The sequence below is a fragment of the Anopheles stephensi genome, chromosome 3 (genome assembly GCF_013141755.1).
Source record: "Anopheles stephensi strain Indian chromosome 3, UCI_ANSTEP_V1.0, whole genome shotgun sequence".
Taxonomy (NCBI): Eukaryota; Metazoa; Arthropoda; class Insecta; order Diptera; family Culicidae; genus Anopheles; species Anopheles stephensi.
The window spans coordinates 16390631-16411510 of NC_050203.1; the positions used below are offsets into that span (position 1 = coordinate 16390631).

At 45.2% G+C, this 20880-nt stretch overlaps 4 protein-coding genes across 7 annotated transcripts in view; 1 reads left to right on the plus strand and 3 right to left on the minus strand.

Moving 5' to 3' along the window:
- LOC118512663 overlaps positions 1–20880 on the plus strand; it is a 63078-nt gene that overhangs the window by 24140 nt on the left and 18058 nt on the right. The window lies entirely within an intron of this gene.
- Positions 1515–6310, minus strand: LOC118514604. Its single transcript, XM_036061600.1, has 8 exons — positions 6152–6310; positions 5964–6070; positions 4807–5889; positions 4244–4418; positions 2978–3075; positions 2095–2907; positions 1872–2022; positions 1515–1796 (listed from the first exon to the last, which is right to left on the minus strand). Exons 1-8 carry the CDS (start codon positions 6201–6203, stop codon positions 1660–1662), a joined length of 2616 nt encoding a protein of 871 aa, XP_035917493.1. The 5' UTR covers positions 6204–6310; the 3' UTR covers positions 1515–1659.
- LOC118512664 (serine protease inhibitor 27A-like) lies at positions 6939–11704 on the minus strand. Its single transcript, XM_036057416.1, has 7 exons — positions 11186–11704; positions 9242–9357; positions 8958–9143; positions 8662–8878; positions 8127–8524; positions 7865–8033; positions 6939–7546 (listed from the first exon to the last, which is right to left on the minus strand). Exons 1-7 carry the CDS (start codon positions 11217–11219, stop codon positions 7398–7400), a joined length of 1269 nt encoding a protein of 422 aa, XP_035913309.1. The 5' UTR covers positions 11220–11704; the 3' UTR covers positions 6939–7397.
- On the minus strand, positions 9532–11179 carry LOC118512665. The gene is made up of 2 exons (XM_036057417.1): positions 10702–11179; positions 9532–10612 (listed from the first exon to the last, which is right to left on the minus strand). The coding sequence occupies exons 1-2, from the start codon at positions 11024–11026 to the stop codon at positions 10500–10502; spliced, it is 438 nt and encodes a 145-aa protein (XP_035913310.1). The 5' UTR covers positions 11027–11179; the 3' UTR covers positions 9532–10499.

Here is a 20880-nt window from a genome sequence, read left to right on the forward strand (position 1 = left end):
ATATTGTGAACCTGTAAAGAGAAAAAATAAAAAGACAGGTCGATCAAAGAGACGCAGGTGTTGAAATGGCTAACACATAATTGACAGTGCGGGAAAAACAGCACACAAGAAAAATGCTTTGCTTTTGATAGGAAATCAGTGCAATAGATAATGGAAAAGACTGTTTTACAATTAAGGTTTGATTAGCGCAAAAGTGTGATAAATTATATATATTTTTTCTTATGCGTTGAGCAAAATGGCCCTCTAGAGTTGTGGTGGTTATCACTTACTTTAATGAATTTACTATTGATGAAGCACAAAAAACAGAGCGCAATTTTCCTAATTAATTGAACCCTGGACGGCGGTATACCCCGGTGAAAAATGATACCTCGTGTGATTTATTTTTCCATGAGTCATTTTCCTTATCTTAAAGCAAACATTACGTTGAAGCACATTTTTGTCCCTCCTTTACTTACTTGCTTTTCAAAGACTCATTAAAAACATACCTCTCTAGGTAGAGGAATCTTTATAAATTTCTCTGGGTTTTTGTAAAAGAACGTTACAACTACGAAAAAACCATGGAAAATTCTCTTTCTCCGTAAAATAAAGCTTATCAAACAACCCAGCTAAACAAAACATTCTTTCACCGTGGGGGTTTTTCTTCGCTAGAAATTAAACATACCCTTGGTAATTACAGTTTTATGAGTCAGCATTATTTATGGCTACGTACGGACTTGCCCACCGAAGGCACACGATGGTAGCACCGTTATCGGTTGCAATCGGTGCATCGGTGCATCGTTTTTTCCCCCCATTAATACACTTGCGGAAGAATAGAGCACCACCGGAACGCAAGGTGACGGCCAGATACTGTAACGAACCAGACATAATACATCACTTGATGATGATGATGGTGGCAGTAGGTAGTAGCAGTAGGTACCCAGAAGAAGTGACGGAACGCTTTGTCAGCACTTTCGGTTAGATCGAATTTAGATCGGTGAAGTTCCCTGATGCACCGTCTCCCGTACTTTAAGCAGCAGCGATGAAGCGGAAGAATGGTTACGCTCCCATTGACTGGAGCGTATTGTTCATCCGTGTAACGATGTGCATCAATGAAATCGCTTCTGGAGAGGTGCATCTTTCCCGACACACGGTCGGAGCGCCATTGCTAAATGCACCTTTGAATGGGCTTTCTCTATAACAAGCTACTCGTTCGATCGTTCAAAGGCGTTTTGTGCGAAATGATTGATGTTGATGTGAAATCTTTACGAAAACAAACCATGGTTAAGGGATAGAATAAGGAAACACCGTTGGGTTTATCTTGAGACAGGGATATACAGGCGTTTAATTTATGATCACTTTGATCTTATTGATGCGTTCGGGATGCTCATTGAAGTGAATATTATTTATTACACTGGGGTTACCTCTCTTGATAGCTTCGTAAGAAGTGGGACAATAATAGCGTGCAGCGATGAAGGTTGCAAGCATTGCTAGGTCAAGCTGTCTAGCTTACTTCACAAAATTAAAAGAAAATAGCATTTAATTTACGATCCTCAAATTACAATAGACAGCAACTTTTATTGATGACAATTTCGTTTAAAAGATCAGTTACTTAGAGCGTTATGATTTAGGAAAGCTGTACGCGATCATTACGGATGATGCGAGCACGGTCACACACACACACTAAAACACGGGATTCTCAATCTTCCCGGCGAACAGCATCGAACCGAGAGTTTCGTCCTCGATGAAGAAGATGAACGGCCGGTTAGCGTTGAAGATTTGAACACCATCGCCACCGAACTTGTTCACTAGCTGGATTTCTAAAATTACACCAAGAAATGAGCCACATGTTAGGAGGAGAGCTTGAAAAGGAGTTATACTCCTCCGCGACTTACCAGTAGCAGCATACGCCTCGCTACCAACTTCATTGATGGTGATGCCAGCCTTCTGGAAGATCCTCGACACTCGCACCTCATCACGCGCTCCTCGACCGCGGGCCAGTAGCGGTAGCGATGCGTTTTGGGAGAAGATCTCACGGATTCCAATCTTTAAAGCAAATCAATTACAGAAGTTAGTTAGAGAAAGTTTTTGGAAACACATCACACCATTTCAATTTACCTGTTGCAGCGGTTCGTTGAGCTGTTCACTGAAATCGTACTTAAACTTGGGAATCGTCACGTTCACCTCGTTTTCCTCCATGTACCACAGCGCTTGGTGCAGCGAGCCACTGTTGATGCGATCCAGCACCTGATTGATGGAGCTGTCCTGGTTCGGCAGGATAAAGTACATCGCCAGCTTATCGCCACGGTACGGCAGGCGCAGTATCTGTGCACCGAGATCGGCCGAATTGTCATAGTAGAACTGTCCATTCTGTTCCATGTACTGGGCGACGGATTGTTTGCCGTTCGAACCGAAGAATGGCTTCACGTTGTTAACCACCTCCGGGAACGGGTACGTCCACAGTCCCTTAAAGTAGATCACGTTGACCAGCGTAATGACGGCACCCTCGAGACTGTCCGGTGTGACAATCTCCCGCAGCCGGCCATTGGTGTGTTGCGATACCCAGTTGTTGATGGTGGCGGCAGCTTGCGTCGGGTTCGAGTAGGAAACCTTCTCCAGCATCGCATGGTAGTGCGTGTTTGCGATCTGCTGATACTTGTTGATCACCTCGATAAAGTCGTCCACGAAGAAGTTGGTGGCAATGTTCAGATCAAAGTCCTTGTTATCCTGCTGGGCCGATTCGAGCAGCTGCTTGTAGTAGCTGCGCGTCAGCTCAATGTTTTCATTCTGGATGACGGAGGCAAGCTCGCGCTTGGTGTTCGATACGGCATTGCCGAAGCTAGTGTCCGATGCTTCGTAGATGAGGGTAAGCAGAATTTTCACCGAGAAGGGCGAGAGGACCACGTTGGAGTTGTGGTTTTTGAAGATTTCCTTGAAGAGAGGGCATGAATAATTGGAATTAATATGAATTCTGTAAATGGTGAAGGTCCATACGGCTCACCTTGATGAACTTCAGGTCGAAATCATTTTTGCGCTGGCCTTGGAATGGGCCGTGAACATCGTTTTGGGCTGCTGCATCAAAAACTAAAAGTGCGGCAACTGTGGAAAGGTAGAAAATGTACACCGTGATTAACATCTTCACCAAACTATTTTAGGCTAATTTGTGCTAGTTTGAATGTCACGCACAGTAGAATGGTGGGATTTTCCTCGTATAACCGGTACTACTTGCTAACCGTTTCGACCGTTTCCCTTCTTAACTATCTCCATTTTCTTTGAGACGGCCAACACCATCTCTCTTCCTATTCGCTTGCCAGTGCCATGGAGTGGAGTGATCGCCAGCGATCAGTGTCAACAACCACAGCGAACGGAACCGGGAAATACCGGTATTATCAGAACGATTGTTTCCCGACACTTGGGAATTCCCACCGGGTACGACCGCACGCACACACGCGCGTCAATTGCTAGGTAGGTTAAGCTGCCAGCAAAACCCGAACGCCGAACAGCACGCGTCGCTTCATCATTATGCAGGCAGGGTGGCACCGAATGGCCAAATGTCGAATTTGAATGCCCAAACCGGCACCAAACTCGTATGACCAGTTTTCAGAAACACTTAACACCGTCACACGTCACTATGTGATCTTCGGGTAACCTGATGTGATGTGTCTGTGTGATCTTCACACCTCGAACAGTTCTTTGTAGGGCTCGCCCCGTCAGTTAATGAGTGAATTGGCAAACTGGTCCAACGCCTCTAAGAAGCCCGGATCAGCAGAGGGAGGAAGGGTTTCCCTCTTGCAAACAGGTTCCTCGGGGAGATGTTCCTCACAGAGGTCAGGAACAAAAACCCCAATATGAGCGCTTCAGTGTGTACGTGTGTTTGACGGGGAGCTACAATCAAAAAATTATGCCATCGATCGTGGCGACCTTCGGCTGGTGTGGGTCACATAAACACTGCACCTACGGGCACTCTTCCCGCAGGCTCGGGCTCCGTTCTTATCTGTAGATTCTGGCTGACTTACTGGGGCGATTTTGTTACTGAAGCTTTTTTAACCACAAAAAATCGGGCACAATTTTAAAGTCTTACTGAAGCTTGAGTTTCTGTGCTTATGGAAATGGCATTGATCCTTTGCAAAGTGTACTAATTAGGGTATCGGTGACAAATTTGCCTATCTACGCCTGATCACTTGTTCGTGCGTAAATTTTATAAATTATTGATTGATAATTAGAAACTAGCGAGCCAACAACGCTGAGCCTAGGCTTCGACACTTACAGCACAATATCACAATGCTAAACTTATGCATGGTTAAACACAACACCGAACGGCAACTGTACCACACCGTACGACCGAACCGCGAAACGGACAAAATGGTTCTGGTCATCAACGCGCGAGATCTCATCCCACCTGGGGTTTCGTGAGTGGCACCGATGGGCCGATCGCGGTTCAGTCAGGTTCGCATCATGCTGATAAACCGGTTTCGAGTGAGTGTGTAGGGGAACACATCAGTACGCACTCAAACTGGCACAGTCGAATCCGACATCATCCGTCAACGCTGTTAGTAAAAATAGGAGGAAGAAAACAAACATGAAAACTGTTGTCTAAAATAATTATCAACAGAATTTAGTGAAGTTTTGATTATCGCACGACGTTAATAGAAAGTCGTTTCTTGTTTTTAGTTTTTATAATTGTTTTTCTTTATTTCACTAATGTCCGATACGACTAACTCTCCAAAATTGAAGATGGATTTTTTGGGAAGTCATTATGTTACATACGATAAAATTTGATTTATTCTTCAGGATCTATCACCTGTTTCATCTGCTGATACCTGCTCAAACCAGTGGATCTTCCACCTTGCCGGCGAACAACCAGTTGCCCTTGGCTTCGTCGTAGATCAGGAAGAGGAACGGCCGGTTAGCAATGAACTTGATCGGTTGGTTAAGAATCGTAAACACCAGCGTACCCTCGGTGGCGGCCGACGCTTCCGTGCCCTGTTCGTCAACCAGAATGCAGCTCTTCTGCAGTATCGTGCTCACCTTCAGCGGTGTGGTACGACCGCGCGATATCAACGGCAGCTCGGCCTGATCGGTAAAAACCCTCGAGATACCGAGCTGCTGCAGACATTCGCGCATAGAGCTCGAGTAGGTGATGGAAAACCGTGGCAATTCTATCTCCACCTCTTCCTCGGCCATATCCGCCAGCGCTTGGTGTACCGACTGCGGGGTCAGACGCGTTAGTAACTGGCCCAGCGAAACCTGCTCGTCCGGCAACACCACCACCATGGACAGTTGGTTCTTGTCGTACGGTAGCCGTAGAAACTGTGCACCAAGCTCGTCCGAGTGTTTGTAGTAGAAGATGCGCTCGCGTTGCTTCATGTAGGGCACATTCCGTGGGCCGAATCGACTAGCGGTGGATCTTTTTCCCGTGTAGAACGGTCTCTCTACGGTAGCATTGGTTGGGAAGGGAATGGACCATGAACCCTTGAAGTAGATCGTGTTGATCAGCAGCATCAGCGCATCGTGCAGCGTGTCCGGCTTGATGATGTTCTGAATGTTGCCACGCGTATTGTAAGCGATCCATTCGTTGATTTGTGCTGCCGCCGTTACGGTATCCTGAAAGTCCACCGCCTGCGTCGACGCATTGTACCGTGCCACTATGATGCTATGGTACTTCTGCATGATCGTCACCGAGACGTCGTGAAAGACGCGATCGGTGATGAGCAGATCTTGTTGCATCTGTTTGTACTGTAGCAGGTCGGTTTGCAGCTTGGACACGGTTTGATCATTGCCACCGCTGAGTGCCTGCAGCAGTTCACGCTCCGTCTCGGACGGGCTCGCGCTACCCTCGTACAACAGTGCCAGCAGCGCCTTGACGGAGAGCGGCGATATCACTGCATTGCTCGGCGCTTTATGGAGCACCTCCTGGAAGTGAACAAAGTGGCAGCGATTAAAGCGACCGTACCAGCGGCGCTGACGTTGCCCGAACGAACGAGAACCTTTATTACGCCCCAGTCGAAATCATCGTTCCACGGTCCCTCGAACGGTTGGTAGTCGACGCTGAAGCGAGTTTGCAGGAATTTCCTTGGCGTTGCAGCGCTCGTCACTGGATGGAATAGAAACGTGGAACGTGTGTTAGATTAGACACATATCGGCCGGGTATAACAGCTGGTCGGGAGCAACATACACGCAAACACACAGCATAGCACTGTCCACCGTACACCGTAAAAGATTCCCATTTCGTCCGGCTCGTGTGATCAGCCAACGTTTACTGATATGGGCGCGAGGTGTCGCAGATGGACCGGAATCACGATCGTGGTGTTCATCCATGAGTGCCGTTGTGTGGAGTGAACTTAGTTCGTGAGATTATTTCGCGCAGGGTGAACGGAATCATGGTCGCGGGAGGAACTGGGAATCCGTTGATAGTTATCATTAGGATCATCAAGAACCGCGCTAATGTATGCATTGAAAAGTTCTGAGAAGTCATGATCAAGCTATTTTTAAAGTTGGATGTTTAAGTTGGAGATATAACTAGAGCTGATGGAACTCAACAGCTTAGAAAGAGATGTCTAGAGCATAATAGGTTTCTATTATAATTATTCTGACAACGTTGCCATAAAGGTAATTCTTGCTTCGAGGTCCCAATTCATATGAGCTACGTACCGAAATCCTCCGTCTTTAGGCCGAACCTTCTAAACGAATCTACGCCATAATTAGGACAAATTGAGTCAATCTGTATTGCTTTGTTATGTAAATATGTTTTCAGTTTACGTCACGGCAACTCGGAAAACGAAACCCTCCAGTCAATAACAGGCTCAGTAATTGTTGCACCAGCAGTGCATCACTCTTCAAGGGGACGCGGTACAATTGACTCATCGGCCTTATTCTCTGCACATTGCCATTCGAAGAAGTCCACTATCTCTGGTGTGCTACGATTACCCACGGGATGGTAAAAACCCAACCAAACTCTTCAATCTCACAACCGGGGATTCTTCATCCCGCGCTCTGTTCCGTTTTATTGCAAAGCAGATTGTTTATTTTCTTATCAAAACTTACACGCTAAAGGAACTAGGAATATTTTGTTACACTTCCAAAGCTCATGGTGGCAAACCTTAAAACAGATGATTGCGCCTGGCGCGGCTGCAGGGCGATTGATTGAGTGGTTACGGCTATTTGGAGCGGGAGGGCTATTTCTCTCTTTTCAGTCGGTGTCGCGTCCATCGCGCGATCGGCAATGAAAGTTGGCTTGTTCTAGTGTTTCGTTACAAACTACACCCACCGTACGCGCTCGCAAAGAATAGATAAACGGTTTTGCTGCTTGCGTCGTGCGTACATTTATGTACTTGGGCCACTCACATCAAGCGTATGGTTATCGCTGTGGTACGTTTGTCCAGATGCACGATCTTCTTACGGCTAGTGTGTAGTCGCAGCGGTTAGGGTGTGCTGCGCGTAGGATCCGTCACCTTGCCCACGAACAGCAGCGCATTGGTTTCCTCATCGAGTATGTAGAACAAGAACGGCCGGTTGGCTTCGAACACGATTGGTTCGCCGTCGTAGCCAAATTTGTTGACTAGCTGAATTTCTGTACACAACACAGGAAAGGAGAAGCAACAAAAAAAAGGGATTTTTGTTATCAGTGTGCTCTTGTGGGGATTTTCGGTGGAAAGGGATTTGTTTGTTAGAAGGTTTTTTTTCCTACCCCATCTTATGATAAGGAATGGAAACTCGTAATGGTAGAACCAAATGAGGAGATTGATTCTTCAGTTCGCTTTTTTACTCCACAGAGGGTCAACACGTTATCAGCAAGTTCTACCAAGATGAGATGAAGTTTTTTCTCCCCTATATCCCTCACCAACTTTGGAAAACATTCCTCCTGCAACGGGAAGCTTTCATGACGTACCTGTAGCAGCGAAAGCTAGCGTTCCCTTTTCATTGATTTCGATTCCTGCTTTCTGGAGCATCTTCGACACCTGTATTTTGTTCTTGCTGGTACTGTTGGGCGCCTGCTCGTTGGTGGGCGAAAGTAGCGGCAGTGCTGCACTCTGAGTGAAAATGTCGCTTATACCCAGCTGGAAGATTGGGGAAGGAAAAAAAAAACGTGTATGTATGAGATTGGAAACTTATTTCCCGTACGATACGATTTATGTGGCCCGTTGACTTACGCTCTGGATGGCTTCGTTCAGCAGTGTGCCGTAGTTGAAGCGAAACTTTGGTATCACCACCGTAACCTCCTCCCGCACGAACTTTTGCGCTATCGAGTCGAGCATGGTGGGCGTGAGGGAATTGGTTAGCGCCGCCAGGGACACGTTCCGGTGCGGCAGCAGCATGTTCATGCTGAACTGACGTCCTTTGTACGGTAGCCGTAACACTTCCGCACCGAGCTCCTCGTGGTCGGTATAGTCGTACAGATCCATCTGGTTCATGAACTCGGCCGTCACTGTTTCGCCGTCGGTGACGTGGAACGTGCGATTGTGCGTTTGGTCGTCGGGGAACGAGTTCTTCCAGGATGCCTTCAGGAACAGCACGTTGGCGAGGATTAGTTCTGCATCCTGAATCATGTCTGCGTTATGCGGAAGCGCGATGAGCAAAAATAAAAGGGGAAACATCTCAGTGTTTATCGGCTAATAACGAGACATCCGCAAACTCGACAATTGGAGCCACTCGGCCCCCCAGGTGACACCATTTCGGATCTCTTACCTTCTGTCACTAGCTCCGTGATTCGACCACGGGTTACCTTTTCACACCAGCTGTTTATCCGATCGGTGGCCACTTTCGTACCATTGAACGATACTCGATCGATCGTGGTGCGGTACGTCGCCTCCAGCAGGTCCGTGTACGCCTGGGGCAGCTTCCCGTGCGCTTTATCCAGAAACATTTTCGTCCCAATGTCGAACTCATAGTCACCGTTCGTTTGCTAGCAGGGCGAAAGGAAGAATCATGAGGCAATAAAAAAAACAGAACAATGTCGCTTTTATTGATCCAGCAAAACCTACCTCCGATGCGTTCAGAAACTGGGCGTAAAAGGCACGCGTCCGGTTCAGGTCGGGATCGCACAGTGCCACTTCGAGCTGGGTTTGGGTAGCGGTTCCCGGTTCGGCTGCCTCGTACAGCAGCGTGAGCAAAAGTTTGATCGAGAACGGTGAAAACACGACGTTCGAGGTCTCGTGCTGGAAAACTTCCTGCAAGTAGGAAATGGATGGGGGGTAAGCAACTCCAGTGCGCGTCCAGTGCCAATCAGTGCAACTGCAAAACACCCTGGGTTCATGAGTGTACTTACACGAGCGAGACGCCAGTCGAAGTCATTTCTCGAGACGAACGAGGACTGTTGCCGGTGATGATGCCTTCGGAAGGTATGCACGGTACCGATGGAAATCAGTAGCATCAGGACTGCATCTGCAATGAACCGAAAACCGGGTGAAATGTAGCGCACCCCTATCAATGCACCGGTACGGGCACAGTACCGGAGACTTGCGACAGCAAAACCGATGCTGTGCACGGGACAGTGAATAATGTAAGCACTGGGTCTACGACATCGGGTTGTGTGGATGTTGTGTTGTTTTTTTCTTCTACTACTTTCGTCAGATGTTGTCCGTCTGTTTACGTATTTCGTTTCGCACAAGTGCAAACAGTCGTGGTACGACCGGTGGTGGGAAACCGTTCGTCAGAGGCTTAGCATGGTGAATAGCATGACGAATAAAACATTCCTAACATAATGTAGTTGCGGGCTGGTGGGCTTAACCTTTTGCCGTAACTAGTACTTGAAGTTGGGGAAGGTATTCTGCTTTTATTGGGTGAATTGTGAGCAGCCACGAGGAACTCTTGACGAGAGGTTTATTTGAAACAAGAAATGTTCTTCTGCGGAAAAACAGCATGATTGAGAATTATTTCCTGAGCTGAAGTAAATATTATTCTTCTTTGGTGGTTGGCTTGGTCTTTGCGATCATCCTAGGGCTTTTAAACATGCTTTTTTGCGATGAATAGCTAATTTCCTTTATCTTTTAGTTCAAGATAATCACTCTAGACACTCTAGAACTCATCTACCATGTGGACTTCTAACAAATACTCAAGCTTATATTCTTCCACCAAAAATACTCGACGGTTGTTTCCTAACCAACCAAAGCATAATTTATGAAACACATTCAATTTCATCCTGCATGCTAATCTGCTCTCGAACCCCGTAGCATCATCGTCTGCCCAAGTTCGATGGCGGGTATTGCACAACCCGCACCCGCCAAACCGCGCCAACGAATCTTCAATATTTTACCCCGTTCAAGATACCACCATGTACCGTGCCATTGACACCCAGAAACCCGTTTCGAAAAACCTGTTAGCGGTGTCGGTTTAATTGCGTGTCCCGCTCTGTCGAGAGGGAGAACATCATCGTGAATCTGCATTAGCTTCCCGAAAATTAACACAAATCAGCTTATGCCTGGCGGGCGTTTCATCTCGTACCGGGCGTTCGGTACACCTGGACTTATTAATATTCAATGTTTTGACTGGGGTGCGGAATTTTTGGCCAACTGGAATACCAGCGTCTACCAGCGGCAGTAGGTTGCTGAGGGTTGCCTGTAAGCTGATTGATTAGCGTCAACGCTGAGCCAGACGAGAATTGTCACGCGTTGAGGTTTGGTAATGTGTTTGGTTTGTGCTAGAATCGGGAGATAGAATAGGATTCGCCTATTAGAAAGTCATCAGTCACGACAGCACCTTCACGGTAGTGCATATATGCGCACATACCGATCATTGAGATGTGCGCAAACGTAAAGAGGGGTCTCGTGAGAAGGGCATCGTACGTCCGGAGATTGATTGTTTCAAATCGTGTATGATGCGGTACGGTGTTGTGACGCAAGTGCTTGAGATAGAGCTGATTCATCGTCCGTCTTCGATTAGGCGGTGCTAGCGAGCACGATGATGAGGACAACCTTTGTCGTATGAAATTACGACCGCTCTGGTGTAAGTCGGGTACCGGTTGGAGTGGGTAATGTGTCACCAGTAATTGGTACGCACTGGAGCTTCTGTTTGCCCTAATTATGGCGTCCCAGTCGGTACAAGTCCCGTACATTCCACGACAACGAAGGTGCAAGATATTTTTTACTTGGGGTTTTCGTTTTTTTTTTTTTTGCTTCGCTTGAGACAACTTGAGACCTTGGCCTCAAGTATGTAGTCCGCCAGTGGGACTCTTGAGTGGCGTACGTTAAGTTTAATTTGCAATGACACTTACAGCACCTGACGCTACTGGGGTCCACAGATCGCATCTCGCTTGGGGCACAGCACCGCACAGTACGGACGGGATCTCAAAACCCCGGGACAGCTGTTTGACAGCGAGCAAGCACGCGCGCGCCGTGTTGTTATTTACGATTTGCCTTGTGATGGATTAGCCTTCACACGCGTACGCACATTTGCTGCAGTTGTGTGCAGATGTGTATGTGATCGTACACAACGCGATATCAGATGCACAGATGCGACGCACACTGGCTGACTCGTGGAGAGCCCCGAACCACGGCGACAAAACAGTTCCAAACTCCGGAAGATAAACTCCGGCAACACTTTTGACCTTGCCCAGCTTGGGAATCACCTGCAGAGTGACAACAACATACACGCACACACAAAACAGTAGCTGCGCAACTTAGGTACGGAACGTTCGGCGGAACGACCGTGTCCGGGCACAACTTGGCCGGAACGCGTACAAACTTTTACTGAGAAAAAAGATCGCGACGCTCGATCGAGCGATGATTAGCTCGCGATGCGCGCCCGTGCGATCTCGATCTCGTGTGTGCGTGAGGGCACCGCGAGTTCCGACTGAGTAACCGCCGGGGTTATGGGGTGGTAACTCACCGGCTCTAGCGGCATTCAAAGCTGCAAGCAACTACGATCGGTACACGCGACACGTTCGGAATGCGTGTGTGTCCATATATTGGTGGGAATTCTTCGCCAAGCTAATCCTAAGCATGTAAATTCCAACGAGGATCTAGCCAGATTTGTTATTTGGCACAGCAGGGAAAGATTGTTGTGAAACTGGACAGATGGGAATTTGTTGTTGGTGTGATTGTGTTTCCTACCCCACGTCACGAGCTAGAAGATTGCAGCTTAAATAGGAAATTAAAATCTATAAATAAAAATCCAGTTTTTTTGTCTTTAATTTTTTAAACTCTTTTCCTGAATATCGTAGCTGGTCCGGTAGAGCTCGTTTTGGCAACACAGCTCCCAGCATCTCAGCGCAGAATGCTGATGCTTGGCCTCACTTGGATGGGGAATTCCCAACGAGCTGTTCAAATATTAGCCCAACCGACCGGGTCGGGCTATATATCTCGACGCCACTTTAAGAAAACAATGTAGATCTCGCCCGACTGTTACCGAAAAGCGGGTATGCGTAAGCTTGCCAATAGGAGGAAAAAAAGGTGCACGATCATTGGGAAACCCCTTCCCAACTAGAGCACCGTACACTCCTGTGCAAATGCGCTGCTCCATACGATGCTCGACAAATCTGTGTACCGATGACGCTGTATGTTTGTCGGTGGTTAAGAAGGGCAACAAAAAAACAAATGTGTGAAATCACTTTTTCCTCTGACGCACTTTGATGGACGTTACTAACCTAGTGCCGTACGGCTATTAGCAGTGCAGCAGCGAGAAGTGTTATTCCTCACCTCACTGGAATTATACTGGGCGAACGCGCGGGAAACTTTTTGGCCAGCTGGGAAGTGAAAGAATTTCTACATCACTTCCACACGTGACCCAAACCGGGGGGGCTGGTACAATTGTTCGTACGTGCTAAAGTAATTGTGAAACCCAGCCCGACTGACTGCACGTACGGGCTCGGGGATTTCTTCTCTTCGGGATTCTGTGGCGTAAGACTTTGTTGGTGGGGGGGGCTAGTCCCAAAACGGACCAGACCCGACTGAAGGACCAACTTTCAAGAGTGAACAGTGTAGAAAAGAAGCAGCAGCAGCACTGTAAAAGTTTCTTACGGTCGTTTGGACAGCTTCAAATTAACCTTAGGGCGAAGCGGACGAATGTCTGCACAAATTTATTGACCAGAAAATCAGAAGCGATTGCAGCTGAACGCTGGATCGCTGGCTAAAGTTTTTATTTGTACAGTGAGCACATAAAAGTCAACGGTGTTTATTGTTTAAATTAATTTTTATACTTTTCGTTAGAGATTGTTACTTTGTGGGACGGATAAATATAATGAAGCTTGTTGTGGTCTTCCTTCTGTAGGGTTTAATTTCTTTTAAAATATCTTTAGTTAGACCAAGTTGTGTTTCACTACTCAATTCACTTTTGTTTTAGACAAATATCCTATTATTCTTTTTTTTACCACGATTTTTTAAAGTTCCAATCATGACCAGTAAGCCGCACAAAAAGTCCCACCGTGTGAAAAGTTAATTCAAGCTACCCACTTACACTGTTGTTCTCGCCATGCACCAGTCATTAGAAAGATCCTTGGGCTTCGGGTGTCGGTGTAAACGTGCCAAAAGTCCTGAAGTGTGGTGCTGTTGCTGCTTAAGATGCTCGCAAGACACACAGAACCACAGACTTCATGGCAACGGACTGCGGCATGGCGAGGGCTGACTGACTTTGGCACCGGGAGCCGGAGGAGTATGTGTAGAGAATGTAGTTTTCCCGACATCCATTTCGCCACTACTCGCTAACGGCCTGGTGGCGGGTTGCGGTTATCGTCCAACCGTATCCACTGTAAGGAATTTCTTAGAACAGGACTCGGGAGTGGATGGGGCAGGCCAGTAGTCACACACAATTATGTGAGAGCAAGTTTTACGTTCTGTAAATACATCAGTCGAGAAGTTTTTCCTAACTTTGCACTACTGATCCGTCGGTCCTGAGTCCTCACGGACTCTGAGTGCACTGTGCCTTTTTGCTGGTTGTTGGGGGGTTTTCGTCTTTTTCCGTTCGGATTGGATTGTGTTGAAGAGGGAAGGAAGAACGAAACAGTTCAACCAATATTGCTTCGAGAAGTGCACACGGACTAGGCAAGATTTGCCAAAGGGTTTTAACTTTGAAGAACTACGGCCAAGGAAGCTCACCCAATCGGGACCAGTTTTGCAGTGCGAGAAAGTGGGCTTAAGCATGTACTACGGAGCGAGGAGAAGTTCGTCTGAGGTACAGGTGGGACGCCAGGGGAAACCTCCCTCCCTTTTCCTAACCTCCCGACACCCGAGAGGAGAATGTGTAATTGAGCCATTTTGTAGAGCAAACGATTGTTCGCCTCAAATTACACAGCATTCCGGCCCGTTTCGAAATGGAAAATCTGGGAAAAATGGGCCATGAACACACACACGCACACCTACAGTCAGGTTGCCGATAAGGAATTAACTCTTGGCATCTGAGCGGAATACGCTTGCACCCGGGTTACGTGGACCTCCGACAGCTCCAGTAAAGGTTAGAAGCTAGTGAAAGAGGTTCCTGGTCGAGCAAGAAGTTTTATGTGCAATCGGTGAAAATGGATTGGAATTATACGTGCGGGAATTACGGACTCAGATTAAAACCGAACCATCTTGAAGCCTTTTCTATTCCCTGCCAACGAGAAGGTTTGTGTTGTCCTAGGCAAACCTCTCCAGAGCCAGAATTGGTGGAGAAATTATTGAAATTCTTTTCCGTTTCGTGCTTAACCGTGAGGCATCGGGTTAATCGGCTGGCCAAGAAGAGTTGGGCCACACGTAGCAATCCTCACGTAGCTGTAACTGGAAGACGAACTCCGAGGGGAACGTTTTGCTCAGAACCAATTCCAAAGCCTAACCACAGCTGGTTATGCGTTCTTTGGAAGAGATTTTTTGGAAAATATTACGCGCTGTGGCTCTTTTTACGTTTGGTGGTTTCTGAACAAAAATCTGTGTACCCCTTTTACTTGCCCTGTTGCAGAATGCAGAAGGCTACACGGTACACACCTACTTCAGACGTGCCAGGAATGTTTGTGGCTTTTGGAGGTACAGCTTGTGTGGTTACATTTCGGGGGGAAAAGTATTCCTTTCCCATTTTTAAATGGTACATGGTTAGAAGCGTTCCTGGAAGGGGTATTAATGCGTATTTGATTTTTCTTAGAAGAAGGATTTTTTTGACTGTTTTGCATTATTCAAGGTACACCGTGCGATAAGGTTTGAGAGTTGCCCTGAGTGTGAATCGTGTGTGGTTGTTAGAAAAGTTCGTAGATAGAAAGACTTAATTTATTTTGGCTTCTTTAGGTTCGTTAACACTTACATGACTCTTGGCTTGTTTTCTTTTTTCTTCGTTATTTCATTTTTATTTCTCATTTCCGCGTGATTATTTTCGATAATTTTTATAAATTTTTCTCCTTGTTAGATCCGTGTTAAATGATCACTTATTGATCGTTGGAAGAGATTTTTTTATTTCTTAGTTTTGTCTTTTTCATACTTGAGCTTTTTTGTGTTGTTTTAACTTATAACGGAAAATATAAGAGACCATCTATTTTTTAAATGTCAATACTGAACATACAAATACATTAAAAAATATCTTTTGAACGTCTTAAAATTGGAATTAAATTTTTAATTATTTTTTAAGGACTCTTGCTTGCATCCGTATTGTTTAGGAACCGTATTGCTAATAAAATTGAGGTAATGGTGCCAATTTCCAAGTAATGAGCTATTGGAAATTTTTTGTTCAAAATAATGCTAAATCTCGGAATTGGAACATCTTTTAATCATTCTCTAGAAAATGTGGCAAAAATTATATAAAAATAAAACTTTACAGCAAAGTTACAAATACAAAAACAAAAATGTTCAGACAAACTATAACAACAGAGTTTTTCCTTGCAAATTGTTTAACTGTTTTAGTTTTTATTTGTTCGTACACAGTTATTTGTAAATTTTCTAAAAAAAAAAATCATAAAAAAGGAAAATGATTGGCTAGTATATGTTTTTTTTAAGGAGTATGTTTATTTTTTACCTTTAAATATTAAAATAGTTTTTTTTATGCATAAAGAACGGCCTGGCCGTATTGCTATTTAAAAATGTTTTAAATAAACAATTTTTAATCAAAGATATGAACAAAGACGAGGATTGATTTTTTTCTTCAAAAATCTTGTTATTTTTATGTTCTTACTGTTTCTTTTATTTTTAGCAATGGATCATTAAACTCACTTTAATGCTTTTTTAATTGAAGTTTGATACATGTTTATTCCAGTTTTATCAGAAATTGGCTCGTATTTTTCATTTGTGGTAAATTTTCCTGAAATTTGTTTTCAGTTTAACCGGTTTGGACCATAGATTTTTCCATTACATTCTTATTTTTTGTTTCTTTCGTGCTTTTCATTTCGTATTTTGTTCACAAATGTCTATAAATTATTTACTTCGATGAGTGTTTTGATTTGGTAACACAATTTTAATATTGATCACATGCTTCACAAGAGCAACCGTTTAATTCATATGTTCTAGTTTATGCAAACGTAAATATTCGCCTAAATCCACACATTCAGCAAAGTCAAAAAGAAAAACGCTCTTCACAACAAAGAGCATGCCACAGTTTAGTGATCATTTCGCAAGCATCACAAATGAACGATATTTAATTAGAATAAACGCTCAATGTATGTGAATGCGTGCGAAACCGACGCGTCACCGGCGAGTCGCGAGTGCTTGGAGCGCTCTGCCCTTTGTATTCCGGCCGCACTAGAGCAAAATGCGTTTCGGTTGAATAATGAGCAGACAAATATTATCATTGCGGATTAAGTAATTTCCATACGGGGCCAGGGGTTTTTTGGAAGTCAAATGTTACTCCGGAAGATGGCTCCCGACCGGGACAAGGACAGAATCTTTCGATACATTGTGGCACACAGCTTTCTTGCTAGATTTGCTTCTCTTTTTCCCTTTTGTCTGCGTGCATATTTCATGCCAACGTTCTTGTTTGTCACGGTTTTGCCTTAAATGAGATAATTCCTAACCAGCGTGCCCTGCTGACGTTGCTGGCCCGGGTGAAAGATTTCAGACATCAATGAAGCTTGCGCTCCAACCGCCAATATGCATGGTTCCACGTTGTCCCCGCTGTCTCGCTGGCACTGAATAATGTATACATTATTGGCAGACGATGTGTTGAAACAAATTGCCTACTAAGGCTGTATGAATATTCGATACTGATGAAAATTCTAGCTGCCTCCTCAGCTGGACGACTTTTGGTTTGCGTTCGCGGTTCGACGAGCCAGGGATCAGGCCTGCATACAGCGAAACCAATGGGCCGAGCCTGGCAACATTCTAGCAGGAGGTTCTGCGGGAAGGAGTCCGACTCACGCCGGCCCGATTCGGAAAGGTGGCAAGCGTAACTTACTTTCTCATAGAATTATCTCACCACAATCAGCACGAATTTATGGGCCGAAGAAAATAAAATACAATTTATAGGCAATAAATATAAATTCGATTACTTAACGCCTTCAGCTCGCCACACGCGTCCCGTTTGCGGTTGTTTCGATTGGTACGGTAAGCAGTGGCTGATTGGCCGTGTACGAGCGTGTGGTGTAGGCCGTTTTTCCGTGAAAAAAAAAAAACCCGTCGCTGATGAAAACCCGCAAAACAGAATCATGATGCGGGCATATGACGAGCAGGCCGTCATGTACACGACGATTCTGATAATACTTTTCAACATCATTCTCTTCGCAAATGGTCCACCTTAAACCGACAAAAAGGGTAATAGAGCGCACTGGAAAAGAAAGGAAACGATGGAAACGACAAACGGCCGGGTGAAGATTAGCGGAGTGGGTCCACTTAAGCATAGGACCCAGGAGACGCATAATAGAGGACGTAGCAAAGTAACGTTTCGTCGCAGTATTGCGATCGATATTTTCCGTTTTCCACGGGTGGAGATGGGTAAAAAGGAGCCGACAACAGAAGAAAAAAAGAAAAACACCCGTCGTTCCTTTCAGGACATCTATTTGCTACGCCTTTAAGTTGCCGTGGCTGAGGGCTGTCTGTATTTTTTTTTTTTCGTTGCTGAGGGCTTCAGAGAGCTTCCCGAGTCTTGTTGTGTGAAAGATCGAGCGTGCGGCACAACAGCAAAAAAAAAAAAAAATGGCACACACCGGAGCGTGGCACGCCGCGTTCGCCCATCGCCAGTCATCGCCAGGCTCGGGACGGTAATTTATCGTGGCTTCGAAATGGCTTCGCGGCATAGCGTTTTGCATAGCGAGTGGCACATTTCGCGAACGTCATTTGTGAAACATGGCCATGGGACGGATGATTGGTGCCGGTAGAATTACGGCTACGCTTTCTTGATGTTTTGACCTACGGTTGGGATGTTTGCTGCCGAACGGCTGCCTAGTTGACCTTTTGGGGAGGTCGTGTTTTGTATGTCTGTGTGTTTCAGTTTGTTTGTAATGTTCGGAACAAACTGTGATCGGTTGTTGTATGATGTATGAGGCTACATTTATCTGCATGTTTACTAAGAGATATTGTTTGTAAAGGAAAAAAAATATTGAAAAGTTGTTTTAATTAGTAACGTTCAACAGCGTTGAGCAAAGAGGACAATGGTAAAAATATGAACTTAAACTTTGAAATACTTCAATTTACAAATACTTACTTACTTATCAGGTGCTACAACCGCTTTGCGGTCTTGGCCTGCTGCAACAATCCTCGATACCGCTCACGGTTTAGCGCCGCCGTCTGCCAATCCGTTATCCCGGCCGTTCTAGCGGACGCATCAACGCCATCACTCCATCTCAATTTAAGCCTACCACGCCTCCTCTGTCCGTGTGGACGGCCTAAAAGGACTTTACGGGCTGGGTCGTCCGGTGTCATTCTCATGACGTGACCAGCCCACAGGAGCCTGGCGAGTTTAATGCGTTGCACGATAGTGCGGTCTTCGTACAGTTCGTAGAGCTCGTCGTTGTAGCGGCTTCTCCATTGTCCACTACAACATTAACAAATAATTGGTTCAAAAAATCTTTTTTTTTTATGTATAAGTTAGCAGATCGGACTGATCGTATTGCTGATCCAAATGTACCGCGAAAATAAAGAAAATTATAAATAGAATAAATTTATCATTTCCGCAGTCATCAATTTTGATCAAAAGGCTCGGAAATTGTTGTTTATAATTTCTTGGCTTAACACATTCAACATTATTCATAAGGTTTTTGAAGCTCATGAAGGGCAACAGTATGTTTACAATCTGCCATCAAGGTATTCTAAAGCTAGTATCGACCTACTGTCCAATTTTTTCTACTCATGGGGAACATGATGACCCGAGCCAATTTTGTAGTTTGTTCTTGACGTTTTACAGCTAAAATGTTACTAACTCTCCATACAAACTGATAGTCCCTAGCCTGCTAACCTGCTCAAAAAGCATTAGCTTTTGCTCCACCAAAAGCTCATACATTTCACTTGACAAAATAGCTCAAATATCGATTTGTTGGTTATTTTTCAAGCATCTTTTGCGAAGAGAGGTCCATTCACTGACTTAGATTATATCACCACGTCAGGCATTTCCCACAGCTTTTTTGCTTGATGCTGTTATTCCATTAAGTTTCAGCAAATTTTGTCAGAACAAAAAAGTTTTGTTTTCAAATACAGCAAGTTAAAACGGAGCGAAGGAATCCTACATTTATGAAATATTTGACATATTTTTAAGCAAATTATTTCATTCAGGGAAACTCAATAACTCTTCATTTTCTTCAAACAAGTACTTCACTTGCTCTCCAGTTGGTACCGTCCCCAGGACATCAAAATAATAAACCTACCGATACAGTTTAACACACAAAGGCCGCGCGTTTCATCACCTTCGCTTTAAATGACCACTTGGTGAGCTAATTGATCTTCATCACGCCCTCAAAATTGTACCTCCGAAACAAAACAAAAAAGAAAACACTTCACCGAATCCTTCCGAAGAGTAAACATTACGAACCAAAGCAAACAAATGCTACCGTTGAGTCGGCAGCCGGGTAGCTTCTTCACCTGCCTTTTCTTTACCAGCAAATGACTAACTTTAGCGTTTTTCTCACTCAGTCTTTCACTTCTTCGCTCACTCTTTTCGGCGCTCTATTTACACTTGCCCTCGAACTTACGGCGATGAACAAATTCGCTTAAATGCGAGAAACAAAAAAAAAAGCAATTCGGGGATTGGTGGGTGAAAATTTCTTCACCTTTAAGACCTTTTCGGGCAGTGGTTTTGTGAGCCGATATTTTCCTTTGCAGAGCGCTTTAAGAACAGCTCAGTTACGCTTGAGCTTTTGGTTCGTTTCACCTTCCCATTTTCGGTTGTTTGTTGCAAATCGAATCAGTCGCTGTACAGCAGTTTGGGAGTTTGGAAAAGTTGTTCGGAAGTACGAATCGATACCGGCATCGAATTGGTCGGGCCTCAAAGTGTGTGTGTGCCAAAAATACACACGTGAAAAGAGTGAAGAAGAAGGGACATTGGGAGGGCATCAGAAGGTGCCGGGCACGGTTGGAGTAGGGTTGGCGAATTTTTACAAGGGCAGGTATTTTTATGCGAAACGTTGATGGGTGTCTTGCTGGTTTGCAGTGTTTTCGGCGGTTCGGCTTGAATATCAATGAGCCAGAGCGAAGAAAACGGTGGCAAGGAACAAGAAGGAAAGCACAAATCGAGCATCGGAAAAATTTTCCCCCAGGTGGGGGAAAAATCTCCATTTCATTCAATCAAGGTGCGAGTAAATCTTGCACGCGACAGTTCACCTTCCCATTACTGCTGCAGCCGAATGGTAAAGTACGGTACGGGATGTCTTTTCCTTCGGTTTTGGGGTATTGTTGTCCCTGTGCTCCTGTCGCACCGCTTTCCGCGAAGGTACGAACGGGACAACAATTTTTCACTAAGTGAAACTTTTGAATAATACAAAAGCTGCTCGACGGTGAAAGTTTCGCGCTATTGATACTACGGCAAATGGAAAATCACTTCACACATAATCATACAAATACTGGATGGGGGAGAGAACATATACAAAGAACCAATTTC

Excerpts from the sequence above, each read along its gene's own strand:
- LOC118514604 (XM_036061600.1), bottom strand. The coding sequence starts at position 6,203 with ATGGGAATCTTTTACGGTGTACGGTGGACAGTGCTATGCTGTGTGTTT. Across the intron at positions 4,419-4,806 it reads GCAAGGTGGAAGATCCACTG|CTGAACCGCGATCGGCCCAT; the intron begins GTTTGAGCAGGT and ends ATGCGAACCTGA. Across the intron at positions 3,076-4,243 it reads TAGCATTGTGATATTGTGCT|TTGCCGCACTTTTAGTTTTT; the intron begins GTAAGTGTCGAA and ends ACCTTTCCACAG.
- LOC118512665 (XM_036057417.1), bottom strand. The coding sequence starts at position 11,026 with ATGTACGGGACTTGTACCGACTGGGACGCCATAATTAGGGCAAACAGA. Across the intron at positions 10,613-10,701 it reads TGCGCACATCTCAATGATCG|CACAAACCAAACACATTACC; the intron begins GTATGTGCGCAT and ends TCCCGATTCTAG.
- LOC118512664 (XM_036057416.1), bottom strand. The coding sequence starts at position 11,219 with ATGCGATCTGTGGACCCCAGTAGCGTCAGGTGCT. Across the intron at positions 8,034-8,126 it reads TGAACGAAGCCATCCAGAGC|CTGGGTATAAGCGACATTTT; the intron begins GTAAGTCAACGG and ends CCAATCTTCCAG. Across the intron at positions 7,547-7,864 it reads GCTAGCTTTCGCTGCTACAG|AAATTCAGCTAGTCAACAAA; the intron begins GTACGTCATGAA and ends TGTTGTGTACAG.